The sequence below is a fragment of the Cynocephalus volans genome, chromosome 5 (genome assembly GCF_027409185.1).
Source record: "Cynocephalus volans isolate mCynVol1 chromosome 5, mCynVol1.pri, whole genome shotgun sequence".
Lineage (NCBI taxonomy): Eukaryota > Metazoa > Chordata > Mammalia > Dermoptera > Cynocephalidae > Cynocephalus > Cynocephalus volans.
The window spans coordinates 9,857,318-9,871,709 of NC_084464.1; the positions used below are offsets into that span (position 1 = coordinate 9,857,318).

Consider the following 14,392-nt stretch of genomic DNA (forward strand, 5'->3'; position numbering starts at 1 on the left):
TCCATTTCATAACATTTCAATTAGATCTGACTCTGAGGCCTCCCATCTAGAACACCTCAAGATGGAACCATACTGCTAGTCAGTTGTAATAAGTAAGTTCTCAGATATCAGCAAGAATTGGAGACCTGGCCAGAATCGACGCCAGAAAACTATATAAAGGGGCTACCGAGGAAGGTTTAAGAGCTAAATGAACCTCCCCAACACAAGAAGAAATCTTGTGATCTAAGAAGCTATAGAAAACTATCACAGGAGATGCAGAATTTGGAAAGCACTGAAAGTATTCAGGGTTACAGGAAATATGCCTTGGGCTTGGCTACTTTTCTTTTGCCAAAAGCTTCCAGTTAACTGGAGAATTTTTTCTATAGAAATATTTCCAATTTCATATTAAGTTGCTAGGATTGGTATGGTTTAGAAATAAATTTCTGTAACCCCTCCTAGAATATTTACTCAATAAAGCAAACGTCATCTTTGAGCCATTTTTGCTGACACTGGTCACTCTTATTAAAAAAAGAAAGAAAAAAATACTGCAGGTATAGTTAGAAATCAATGTTGAACATAAAGTTAGTAACTGAATTTTTGATGAACAACTCTATCAGCAACAGGGCCTTCCAAATTTTGTGCAACTTGTAGCCAAGAACAAAAGGCACCCAGCCGCAGAACATAAATGAACTGATCGGTTCTCAGCCTTGGCTGCACGTTAGGAAAACCTGGAGAGCTCTGAAACGCCTCCCCCAACCCCATTCCTGGGACTCATCCCAGACCCAGTGAATCAGATCACTGGCAGTGGGGCCCAGGCAGTGTTTGTGAAAGCTCTCCACCGTCTGAAGCAAACTTTTCTCTGACAGCCCAAGGAAGAAAGGTCCCTCTATACAGCAGAGCTCACTGCTAAGGCTATATTTTCTCCCTCCCTATATTTATGCTCAAAATTCTATGCTTTTCAATACATTTTTCTTGCTATTCCATCTATCCCCCCAAAGCCTATCTCTCTCCCATGCCCCCAATATATTTCTTGAGTATAGATATAAAGAAGTGGGGGAAACACCCCATTATTTGACCAATACTTGGGAATAGAAAGTGCTCACTGAGTCCATGGATGGGCCACAATCATACATTATCTAACCAACAACCCCCACTGTCCCCACAGCTGTGTCACTACCAGAAGCCAGACACAACAGTAATTACTTATTAGGTGAGGATCTTAAAGTATAGGACAAAATATGTTCCTTTCTATAGGAAGTTCTCATTCTATGGAGAATAACTTCCAAATACACTTTGTGTTGAGTCTGCACAATTGTCTTTAGAGGCACAGGGTCTAGTATCCCATTCTCTTTGATAATTTTGATCTATTCTCCTGGCCAAAACCTACATGAAATAACAATATCTAAATTACAGTTATAAAATTTCCATCACCAACTAGAATTCCAATGGAATATGGAAATTCCTAATTGATTTCAAAACTCTGGAGATTTGATCTGACATTGTTATTTTTTTAAACTTTAGAAGGGCATTCTTAAACATACATAGAAAAATCCGGTTGGGGCACATTTCAACTCATACCTCCCCAAATCAGCTGAAGGTTCGAAGATACCCTTAGGACATCCCTACTCCATTTCCTTTGGGTTTTTTTCTTTTCTTCCCTGCTTCCTGTTATCTGCATGAGCTGATATACCTTAAAGTCAAGTGGAATTAAATGCAAAATATATATGGTTTGCATAAGCACAGTCTTCATTCAATACCGCTGGAAAACACTTTAGAAGTCCCTGAGAGGAGGATGGGAAAACCTGGAGTCTACTCTTTCCTCATAATTAGAGGCATTTGAGAATGAAAAAGGGCAGAGGCAGATCTTCTTAGCCCAATCTTGTCTTAATAGACTTTAATAGAGCCCAGGGGGTAAATCAAAGACTCTATTACCAGCAAGACGATCCTTTCACCCCCTCTTCCTCCCCCATCTCCTCACCAATAAACAAATCATCTCAGGGCTGCAGAAAGCCAACAAAAAGGGGAACTGCAGTAAGACTTTGCAAACTCGGCTTTGCTTCCAGATGCTGTTATTAAAGGCACATTGCCTCCTGGTTAATTTAAACGGGCAGAATAAAATTTTATAACTGGGGTGACTTTGAATAAGCAAAAATGTTTTTGCTATTTTTTCAGATTCATCCAGTGTTTAGAAAGTGGGGAGAGTGAGGTGTTACAAGGGCAAAGGGAAGTTTTTGATGAGATTTTTTCTAGGTCTAATCTTGTTAATACAACAGTTATACAGCCTACGCCTCACTCATCTTACCTTCCCCTGTCAATTTCACTGAAATAACTAAAAACGTGCTACTACTGTATAGGCTTATCAGGAAAGGGGTTACCTCTGACTCGCTCCTGGACACTCCCACAGTGCTCTGCCCGGCATATACATCAGGAAACCTGTATTGAGTTTAACGTTTGGTTGGATATAGGCAGTAAGAATGGACACTAACTTCCAGTCAAATTTGATTTCAAAGGAGCATAAAATATCAAACTTAGACAACTGAATCCACTCTAGTTCTTTCAGTTACCCAAAGCCATATAAAATTAAAATATGACACTTATCATGGGGATCAGTCTCTGCTGAATTAGCAAAGGCTCATCTTCTTTGAGGCCATCTATAAAGAATTGCTGAGTACATTTCAGCAACAGTGAAACATGCTGAAATTCATTTTTACCCAGTTCCTAGGCATTAGACCACACTAGATTAAAACCTTATAAGGAATTATACATTGTATTTTGGCCACAAAACAAACCAACTTCCTTGGCTTATTTATTAATCTGTCAAGATGGGGTAATAGAAGCGATCATATTTTTGAGGTAAGTGGCTCTCTTTCTGTAGAAAATATTCCTTTATTTTCTGAAACTCATTATCATGGAATGCATCAATAATAAGTGATTGAAGCTGGAAAGGTGAAAGTATGCAAATTACTTTTTTCTCCAAGACATTTATTTTGCACTAGTACTTCTAGTTAATATCATTATCAATAATAATTCAGTGTGAATTAATACAGGGTAAATATAGAATAAAGATATTTATCTTGTGCAGTAAACAACCATTTAACACGTGATTGAAGTTTCTGTTGGCTTAAGACAGGAGTTCTCAAAAAGGAGACTTGGGTAGGAGCATTCAGGTCATTCTGATGCATGCTAAAATTTGGGAACCACTGACTTAAGAAAAACTACATTTGAATTATAGATATCAATAGGTGAAGATCCTCAGTAATGTTGGAAATTCTAAAACATTAAAAAATTGACAAATGATCATAATAGAAGAAAATTAAAACTAATAATTACAGATAACGGAAGTTGGTAAATATGCAAATTAACCATAATGAATAAAATGGATCTTTTCTGCTTGAATATTAACCAAGACTTACTCCCAGGTATATACACTTGAATAACACACATTTTCTTAAATATCTATACTATAAAAGATATGACTTCTTTATCTTTAAAAAACCCAGCCCAATCCTGCAGGCTGGATCGTAATATGCAATACAATTTTAATAAAGAAGCATTTTACTATATGAGGGTACTCCAAAAAGTTTGTGGAAAAAATAGATTTAAAAGATAATATGAAACTTTCCATGAATTTTTTGAAGGACCCTAGTATACATATCAAAAATTCTGCTTATTTTTAGTATTGTTTAAATGGCAAAATAGCATTTGAAATTACTCCATTTAAAAAGAATATTTTCTTTTTTAAGTTACCTCATAGTGGGCCTTTTTGTGCCGAGTGTGTTAAGGGTTCTGCAGATGCTCTCATTTAATCCACACCAGCACCCACAGGAGTTAGGTTCTCTGTCTGGGGATACTAATAGCAAGGGTGGGAAAGTTTGCAAGCTTACGTGAAATCATCCAGCGGGGATTCACACGCACATTCTCTCTCTCAAAAGCCCAGGGTTAAAACTCTGCCACGGCTTCCCCTGTGCTCACAGTAAATCCAAACCCTTTGGGGTTTTTTTTTTGTTTATTTGTTTTTTGTTTTGTCCTTTTTGTGACTGGTAAGGGGATCGCAACCCTTGGCTTGGTGTCGTCCGCACCTCGCTCGGCCAGTGAGCGCACCGACCGTCCCTACATAGGATCCGAACCCGCGGCGATAGCGCCGCTCTCTCCCGAGTGAGCCACGGGTCGGCCCCAAACCCTTGTTTTAATTCACACGGCGCGGATTTGATCTCTATCAACTTCTTCAGTCTGTCTTTGCTGCTAATGAGTCCTAGAACGAGGCAAGCTCTTCCCTGCCTCAGGGCCTTTGCACTGGCTATCTTCGGCCTAGACTGCTGCTTTCCACCACTGTCCACATGGCCGGTCCCCTCAGATCTCACTGTGAGTATCACCTTTTCAGGGAGGTCTTCCAGGACCACCTGAACTAAAGTAGGCCAAGCGCCCGGCTGTTCTTCAGCTTCTCTGATAACCTGTTTCTTTGGCTCTTTGCAAGGCTGTGAACTCCGGGAGAGCAGGATCCTGTCTGTTCTGTTCAGTCCTGTCCGCTTCCACCTAGAACAGTGCTGGGCACAGACAGCTTAGATAAGGACGTTGGTGGGATAGTTGAAGGTAAGATTGGACAGACTTGGTGGTAAATTAGATGGTGGAAAGTAGGCGAGGAGAAGAAACAAAAGATTTCTTTGTTTCTGGTTTGAGCAACTGGGGGAACAACTGTGCTAACAGCCTCAGAAAAACAAAGCTACAAAGAACACACACGAAGAACACAAAATAGACGTAATATTCACCCACAAAGCATCCTGGGCCTTGTCACCCGCCATCTTCCGTAGCAGACCGCGAGGGACCTTCGTTTTTCTGTGTGCAATAAAAACATGTTTGAAAAAAAAATTATTTCAAGTTTTAAAAATAAAACAAGAAAAAAAGGTTTGTACTGTTTTCACGAACAGAAACTTTGTTTGCTCATGCCAGTAATTATATGTCTAAGACAGTAATTTAAAAAAAAACTTTATCCAACCTTTAGCCTGATCTATGACAAACACAATACGAACTATCACATGAAGCAAAACAAAGGTCATTTGAATAAAGGATCATACAAAATAAATTTAAACTCGATAGTCATGAGTATAAAATAAAAGGAAAGAAAAGCTATGAATGAATAAACCATTTTCATAACGACAGCTTGTGAAATAAAGTTAAATAAGTGTGTCTCAAGCCCAGTGGTGAGTTTAAGCTTTCTATTTGTGACATAAATTTTAAATGTTACTCTAGGACTTCCATATTGACATTTCAAGGGTCAAACATCAACAAACAGAAGGAAAGTGTCCTAAACATTTAGCAGTGGATTGTTACACATTTTCTTCAAGAAGTGGTCCCTGGCCCACCATCCTGACTTCACAGCACAGTAGCCCATGTTCAACAGCAGCATCTCATCTCCTCGCCTCATCTCAACAATTAACTTGATTCAAAAGTATAATACACACAAAAAGTTTTAAAAATCTTTTCTAATGAGCTTTAAAAAAACGAAAAACAAAAAACCTACTTTGGGCTAACAGTGCTACTTCTTTATGAACTTGACCAAAATCCTTAAGTGTCAGTGTATTTTACAATATTATCGTCATTATTTATAAATATGAAAAGCAAGGTGAATTTAAAGACCTAAACGCAAACTTGTTTATTTGTTTTCACCAGAGTATTCAATGACTACTAGTTAAATGATTGCTGAAAAACAGCAGCTCTGGCGGTACCAAGATTCCCAGCTGTCTTAGGTGTTGTCATTTGTCGCCTGCCCGGTGGGTTAATGTCCCCGCACTATCTACGCAGCAAGGGGAAAGAAGGCAGGAAAACCAGCAGGGAAAACAAGCCAAGCGACTTGAACTATCTCACTGTTTGCCCGAACGTGAATTTTCTGGTTCCTTCTTCCCTAAGCGCTTTATCAGCGAGGGACCAGATTTCCATTCTGCCTCGTTGTCCCTCTGAAAGCGACCCATCAACTCCAAGCAAACCTAACGAGGTGGAAGCGCTCAAGGGGCAGCCCAGGACCGGGCGAACGTGCAGACTCCGCGCCCGCGGGGCGAGCACTCGGACCAGCCAAGCCCGCTGAGCCCGAAGGACCATACGCCCTCCTGCCCCCTCGCTCGGTGCAGAGGTGGCCCGGGCCTCCTCCGGTGTCACTCACCGCCGGCATGCCGAGGCTCCCGGCCCGACGCCGCGCAGGCCCTGGCCAGGGCGCTCCGCCCTTTGCGGTTCCGCCTGGACAACCCGGCCCGGCGGGGGGCGCTGCGGCGAGGGTCGCAGCGGCGGTGGGACTGCATCTTCTCCCGGAACTGGAACTCGGATGGATGAACCTGCCCCTGCGGCCCACCAGGACCCTGTGCTTGAGACCCGAGCAGCGCGTGCAAGTCACTAGCGCACGCGGGTCAGGCCACCTGGGCACGCGCACGCGCACCTTACGAGAGCAACGACACAAGAGACTCCAACAATGTCCCTTAAACTTTCTTTACGTGAGAAATTCCAAACTGACAGGGGCCCCTTTGCAGAAGCCAATGGAGTTTTCTCTTCACTTTAAACAGCCCGAGGAGCTGTTTTTGGTCTATTGATAAGTATAGGCCCAAGCTGAACTTTCTCATGGGAACCGCACTTGTACCAAAATTATGAATCCATTCCTGACATTACAAAAGAAGCTGTTCGTGGTCGTTCATTCTTAAGTACCTTCGTCATGGGGATTTTTTTTAAAAAGAAAGCAAATAGTTTGCTTGTTTTCTGCCCTCTTCCTTTAACCTGACAAGTAAGGCTACTAAGGCTAGGCTGAGTCTTGTAGGTGGCCTTTTATGTGAACACGGTGGCAAAAATAACTTGGACTGGATTTTTCTAAAACAAAACGACCCCTCAAATCCAAACATTCCTTGCATAAAAACCGCCTTGTGTTATAACTCGATGCTAAGTATTTCATGCCATGTTGACACAAGGTATTTGTCTACATCAAGGCAAAACATACTATAACCGAATCCCTGTTAGTAAGCCCAGGACTTGAACGGCACCTCCAGCCCGTTCACAACGACGCTTATGTCAAAGCTCATCATATCCACTTCCTGGCAAATGTGACGTAAATATACTTTGATTCATTTGCCTATTTTAATCTAAACCTAGCAAACTCAAAGGCTTGTTCCTTTCCTCTTGAATTAATGGACCCTTCCTATATTGAAATAGTAATCAAGGCAGGAAAATCCATGAATATAAAGTATTTTGAATTGATGCAAATTTACTGCAGGAAAGTATTGAGGGATAAGAAAAGCAGTAATCAAAACGCAGTGTAAATGCACGTTGTTTTAGAGAATACAAAAAGCTTCATGTTTTCTTAGTATTTGATAGAAAACGTTATAATCGATTATTTTCAGACTTTGGGGGAAAAGTACAACCTTCCAAACTCTATAGTTCTAAAACATCCAAATCTTCAGGAGAAATAAAAAATAACATCATAGACGACAATACTTTTTCTTTATTTGTCATATTTTCACTTTGAGTGGCTTCTTTTACTAGCATGTTGTATCCATACATAATTTTAGGGCAACTTGTAATATATTCTAATTCTTCTCAAGCTAAACATGGTGAAGGCTCTATGTAGTTTCTTTGGACACCAGAATTCATCTAGAAATCGACTGATTTGCCTTTAACATTAAAAAGTTAAACTTATTTATATTTTTGAGGGGTAAGGATTCTCTGTGAACATTCCAAAAGCACAGACACAATAGTCTAACAAAAGTTAGTAATTAGACCAGAAATTAATTTCTACCCATTCTCAGAGGTAATTTTAAATGACTATTTTTGAAGTTATTTTTAAAGCGTTTTACAATATAAATGTTCTTAAATTATCACATTTCACGAAATACCATGTTTAAAAAGAAGCGTCATCAATTTAACTTAATTTTGGGAGACAAAACAAACACAAAAAGCAACTGAACAACAGGAGTTGCGGGGACCTGCCCCCTCGATTAACAGGATGAAACTAGCGGGTGAAGACACATCTCTGTTCCCACCGGACCTTGGCGATGACTCGAGAGTGATTTAAATCAGAGACACTGACCGACAGGACCCCTCGGGAGAAGAGAACTTCTGTGCGAGAGGAGGCTGGACGACGAACACACCACCTTCTTCTGCCAGGACTTCTCGCCTCTGTCTGGGAGAAGGGCCCAGCTAACGCTAGAGGAAGGGAGGACGCGACCGCCCAAAGCCGGCGTGGCTCTCCGCCCCTCGCACAGCGCTGGCTGGTCCCCGCCACTGGCAGGCTGCTCCGAAACCTACTTCGCTGTGGGATCGGCGTTTCTAAGCAAGCCCGAGTGCCCTCGACTGGGGCGGTAAGAGGACCCAGAGCACGGACGGCCCCTCGCTTCCTGCGTTGTTCTGCGCAGACTGGAGGCTTAAGACACACCTGCGTTTTCTCCTCTTGCCAACGGAAGAGACTAACCTGCGAGAGGCGTTGACAAGGGCGCCGTCCCGGCCGGTCCCGCGCAGCATCCGTCCTTGCGCCCGAGCGCGCTCCGCGGGGCCGGGGGCGCGCCGGTCTCTGGGTTCGGAGGAACGTGGATTCGGAACGTCCTGCGAGTGACCCGCCCGAGAGGCCGGCGGGTCTTCTCTGGCTACGGCCGGAGTGGAGGTGTGGCCTGCAGAACGAAGGCGCAGGGAATAAATCCCAGCACTTCCTCTTCCCTCGCCGCCCAGGACCCGGCCGTGGGGTGGCCTCAGAGCGACTTCAGTCGCTTAAATCGGTCTCTTTTATAGGTCGCGTTCGGTTGCCGGAGTCGCCATAGGTGGCCCTGGGGAGCCCTCAGCGTCCCGCTCCCCCTCCAGGGTTCTCCAGTTCCCCAAAGCCTCCCAAGACCGTCATGGGATAAATACGAGTTTGTGACATTCCACGACAATATCAAATTTTAAAGCGTTGTGTTTAAGTAGGTGACAACCGAGAACACACCGAACCCACCCCTTACTCAGCAGATCTCGGAGCTGAGCTTCGGAGGCGCCGAGGCTGCGGAGAGCTCCAGGCGCGCGGCTTCCGCGCCCAGGCCGAGCCGCAGAGCGCACGTCTCTCCTCGCCTACCCCGGGCTCAGCACCGCCACCTCCCCCGGGTTCACGTTCCATCCCTCCGCTGCCCCGGGAGCGTACGGAAGCTCTTGACTCCCCGTCGGACGTCCCAGCAGGCGAGCGTAGATAGATTCCCGGACACGCGCGACAGCCACAGCGAGCGCCGGCAGCCGAGGCCCAAGGGGGCGGCCCCAGACCGGGAGGTGCGCGCGGGCTATTCAGGCTGGGGCGCACGACGGGGGCCGAGGGTCCCACGTGCGGTCCCCACGCTCTCCTGGAACTGAGTCTTGGCTCTCAGGGGACTTTGCTGGAAAGCCCCGGCCCGGTGCGGTTAGAAAAAAGTTGATTCTCGACCTAAACGAGGCGTTCCAACGTGCCTTCCCCTCCCTCCACCCCCGACATCTTGGCCTCAGTTTCCCTTCACTTTAAGGACAGCTGAACCCCCCCCCCTTCGTTCTCGGCTCTGTCGGGGGGGTGGGTGACCGGCCCCTGGAGCGTGGGCGCCAGCGAGCGAGGCGACGAAAGGCGGAGCCGCGCGACAGGTATCTTCTTAAACCTGCTGGCAGCTGTCACACGCCGCTGCTGCCGTCCTGGGTGAGACCTGTCAGCACGGGGGACCGAGGCCATAACCGTCGTCCTCAGCTTCTGGACTTGTCAATGGTGTCTCTCTCTCTCACTCACGCGCGCGCACACACTCACACGCGCGCGCACACACACCCTACTATATTTTTAAAGAGTCACCTCGCGCACCCCTCGTTTTTTCTTCTTTCAGGATTCTGGGCAAAGAGCTTGAGCGAGGTGGAGCAGATGCCGGCGGACGTGGTGCAGGGTGCGGGCCGTGTGTGCTCCTACGGGATGAAACTCAACTGGGACATCAACGACCCGCAGATGCCTCAGGTGAGTGAAATCGAGTGTGTGGGGGCAACGAGTGGCGCTGTCCATCTGAAGAAGGGACAAGGGCATCCCAGTTCTTGCAGAGACTTTGTGGACAGACCACAAACACACTGCTGGGGGGCCCTCAAAAGCAGAGGGAACTTCTCTGGACTTTGCGAAATGCAGAGTTGAGTTTAGACGTGTGTCTTCTCCTAGCAATTTTCTTGCTCTTGTCTGAAAACACCGAGGGCAGCAGGAAATGTCAATCGGGCTCCACTTTCTCAGTAGTAAGGCGAGGGCAGGAATTCCTTCATCCACTGTGAACCTTTTAAACTCAGAGAGCTAAGTTGGGAGTAGGAAGGGAAGCTGTTCTAGCCTCTCTGAGGGTGCTTTGGGTATCACTGCTGATGTGACTGACAGGTTTAGGATAGAGAACCAAGAGCTTTTGAAGAAAATCACTGACTTAAATATACTTACAAGTTAAATTGCATTTCAGTGATAGAGCTTTCCAGTCACTTTTTGTCCTGACACTTCAATACTTAACTTGAAAATGTTTTGAACATTTAAACACACCAAGAAGTGGTATAACAGAGTGGTCAGGAGCACAGGCTCTGGAGTCAGACTACCAGGGCACAAATCCTAGAGCCAGGCCTTGCTGGCTGTGTGACCTTGGACAAGTCAATTAATCTCTCTGACTTCCATATCCTATAAAATGTGGATAATAGTAATGGTTCAAATGCCTGCACGTGTTGTGAAGTCTAGATGAATTAGTGCAGCATCTAGAAGGTAAGAGCTACATAAACAGTTATTAGCCGGAGAGGCAAACGTAGGCTGTGACATTTCGTGACAGCGTAAGTTATGGGTTGTACAACATTTCTGGGTGTAAAAAGAACTCATTTCTGTACTAGCTGCTCGTAGAAAACGTCAAGGGCGAGGGGTGCGTTCGGGCTGGCCAGAGCTGACCCCTCGTCCTGCGCTCGTCCCCAGGAGCCGGCCCACTTCGACCCCTTCCGCGAGTGGCCCGACGGCTACGTGCGCTTCATCTACAGCCACGACGAGGAGAAGGCGCGGCGCCACCTGAGTGGCTGGGCCATGCGCAACACCAACAACCACCATGGCCACATCCTCAAGAAGTCGTGCCTGGGCGTGGTGCTGTGCGCGCGGGCCTGCGCCCTGCCCGGCGGCGCCCGCCTGCAGCTGCGGCCAGCCATCTGCGACAAGGCGCGCCTCAAGCAGCAGCGTGAGGGCGCGGCCCGGGAGGGCTCTGTCCCCAGCTCCTGTCCCCTTTCTTCCTTCAGAAGGGTCTGGGGGAGGCGTTGCTATGATTTCTCCTTCTGGGCTTTGCAGAGAAAGCGTGCCCCAACTGTCACTCTGCTTTGGAGTTGATGCCCTGTCGAGGGCACAGCGGATACCCTGTAACCAATTTCTGGCGGCTTGAGGGCAACGCGATATTTTTTCAGGTAGGTGGGTGAGAACACATGTTTCGTTTTGTTTTGTTTTCCCTGGCCAGTACAGGGATCAAACCTGGACCTCGGTGGTATCGGCACCTTGCTCTAACCAATTGAGCTAAACGGCCAGCCTGAGAACACAATGTGAGAACACAATTTTTCATCAGACCATTTAGAGACCAAGTTGCTTGCGATGTGCCTTGGCAGCTCTAAAGCAAACAAACTACAGCTCCAGTGGCCAGAAATAGGTGCTGGAGCTCCCCAGGGACCTACCAGAAGCCCAGGAATTCACTCACCTACTGTGTTCTTTAAGGGCCAGAGATAATGAACCAAGGAATAGCCATAGTTCATTTAATACAGGAAAGGATTGCGGGTGATCTTTTAAGATGTCTATTATTCATGCTGTTTTAGTTGTTCAAGAATTTTTTCTCTGTCATTTTGGAAAACAAGAACAAAAACTTGGGATCATGGGAAAGGCATTATAAATTTTTGGCCAACATTGCCAGCTTCCTTTAGAGGAATAAATAACATGTGATTTATTTCTTCATTAATGCAGGCCAAGGGAGTTCATGATCACCCAAGACCAGAGAGTAAATAAGAAACGGAAGCTAGAAGAAGTGCCATCAAGAGACAGATGGCCTCTTTTTACCAGCTCCAGAAAAAGAGAAATCAGGAATCTGAGGTAACGAAGAGCTGGCATTGCACAGGGGTCTGTATTCATTTTCAGGACAAGATAGACTGATAATTATGTGTAATATAAGTGTTATATATTACAACAGTTTGATTTTATATGAAAATTATGTATCTCTAACAATATATTAAGTCAATGTTTGGATAAGGTTTCTAATCCCTTCTTAAAAACAAGCAACAAAGGATCTCTACAAGCAACAATCAAGTCAGGATGTGTGCTGACATCCTTCTACAAGGACAGTTATCCAGCAGCAATAAAGAAACCTGTGCATACCAACAGGGAGTTAACAGTGCACCCCTGAGCCAGTCCTTGACATATTTACACAGGAACAGATAACATCTCTCTGGGTTACTTGGTCTGGTTTGGCCTTTCAACAAAAGCATGCCAAGCAGTCAGAGTGGTAATGTGAGGATAACAGAAACTGACCTTGTTCACGCACTTCCTACATGTCAAGCACATATCTAGGAATTTCACACATTTAATGGTCACAGAAACCCTATGAAGAGGTTACTATTATTAAACCCCATTTCTAAAATGAGGACTCTGAAGCTCAGAGAGGTTAAGTAACTTATAAGTAAGGGTCAAAGTCAGGATTTGAACCCAGGTTTATGTGACTCCTGAATCTACACTACTGTGAAAACAGTATGAGTGAGAACAGGACCACTTCCCACTCAGACCCATCCTGCCTGGCTACACTGGACCCCTCACTCAGTAGTGTGGTTGTTGTGCCCGAGTGAGCTCAAGTTTAGCAACCCCAGGACCACATGCCTGAATCATGTCCCTGAGCAGTGCAGTATTCACAGCACAGAGCCCACCAACTGGAAGTTTCTTTTTATTTACTTGGTTGGCTATTACTACAAGTGAGGGTGTCCACGCAATTTACATACCACATGTCTGTTTTGTTTTCTTTTTTTTTTTAGGCAGGAGAGAATCAAGACAACAGTGCACATTTCAGCAACATACCTCCCCTGGAAAATTTGGAACTGTTTGATGTAATTACTGACACCGGTTTCCCTATTCCAGGGCAGCCTTGCCCCTCCTTCCCAAACTCTGATGCTTACAAAGCTACCTGTGGCCCAGCCACCTTTCAAGGGGACATAATGACCCCCTTTCAAAAATATTCAAACTCAAGAATCTGCCCAGACCAGCTTGCAGGTATGAATTGGCAGGTCCTGGTTTTACAAGTTTGAGCTCCTATCCCACCCTTTATAAAGATTCCACCAGTGTCCCTAATGATGCAGATTGGATTCATCTGAACGAACTACAATATAATGTCAATTCATACAGCAGCTATGAGAGAGGCTTTGATTTCACTAGTAAACAACATGGCTGGAAACCAGCGCTTGGAAAACCTGGTATTGGGAAGAGGACTGACCATGGGCAGTTCCAGACCATGGCCCCTCACCCTTATTATAAACCAGAGCTTCCCTGCAGGTACCTCACGACTCCCCCACCAGGTGCCCCTGCCTTACAGACCGTGATCACCACCACCACCAAAGTGTCCTACCAAGCCTACCGGCCACCTGCTCTGAAATACAGTGACAACGTGCAGGAGGTTAAGAGCCTTTTGAGCTGTAACTATGCTTCTGAAAATGCGCCAATGTCAATGTATCCAGAAGCCTTGGAACCTCCAGCTACAGTCACCAGGGCAGCCTCTCCAGCAGGGTCACTTCCTTTGAAACTTTCAGGAGATTGCCAGGCCATCAGACCCACTTTGGCTTTTCCTCAAGAGTCAGCTTCCTCCAGGACAGATGGAGTAGAGACTTGGGATGTGTGTCTATCTGGGCTGGGCTCTGCAGTTAGTTGCTCGGACAGAGTGGATCCATTCTTTAGCTATGACAATGAAGATTTTTAAAAGGCAGTCCAGGGGACAATATAGTATTGATGCATATGCAGGCAATGAAACGTTTAATGGCAACTATTTTGTTGAGTTGGGAGATTCATACTGTAGGCACAGAAATATAGATAGTAGTAAAAATGCTGATTAGCTGAGGAAATAGTCAGAAATATTTAGATAATATCAGGAAATTTCACACAGCTTTTTGAAACCAACTAGAGTACATAGAAGTAATCCAGAGGTGTGACTCTCCCAATTGCACAAATAAACTGGAGACCATGAAGGTTAAATACAGTTTTAAATTTACTTAGCTTATTAGCTGGAGTAGAAGTCAAAAATCCTGATTCTAAGTCTTTCCCTTCAGATCATATTAGGGAATATCACACATCCTTATTTGGTCCTTAGAGGCTGCCAAAATACCTTCAGGAAGAAATCTTTGCAATCTTACCAAACATTTCATGAAATTTTTGTTTATCATGTAGAACCTGTTAAAATAGCATCAGGAAGTG

At 45.2% G+C, this 14,392-nt stretch overlaps 1 protein-coding gene and 1 pseudogene across 1 annotated transcript in view; one reads left to right on the forward strand and one right to left on the reverse strand.

Moving 5' to 3' along the window:
- Positions 1-6,142, reverse strand: part of LOC134378870 (synaptonemal complex protein 2-like) — a 32,323-nt gene extending 26,181 nt beyond the window's left edge. Inside the window, 5 exon segments of the mRNA XM_063098190.1 lie at positions 2,578-2,697; positions 2,769-2,815; positions 2,818-2,917; positions 4,266-4,512; positions 5,961-6,142. Coding sequence (XP_062954260.1) covers positions 2,578-2,697; positions 2,769-2,815; positions 2,818-2,917; positions 4,266-4,512; positions 5,961-6,142 — 696 coding nt within the window.
- Positions 6,143-9,841: 3,699 nt separating this feature from the next.
- On the forward strand, positions 9,842-13,901 carry LOC134377597 (chorion-specific transcription factor GCMb-like; annotated as a pseudogene).
- Positions 13,902-14,392: the final 491 nt, after the last annotated feature.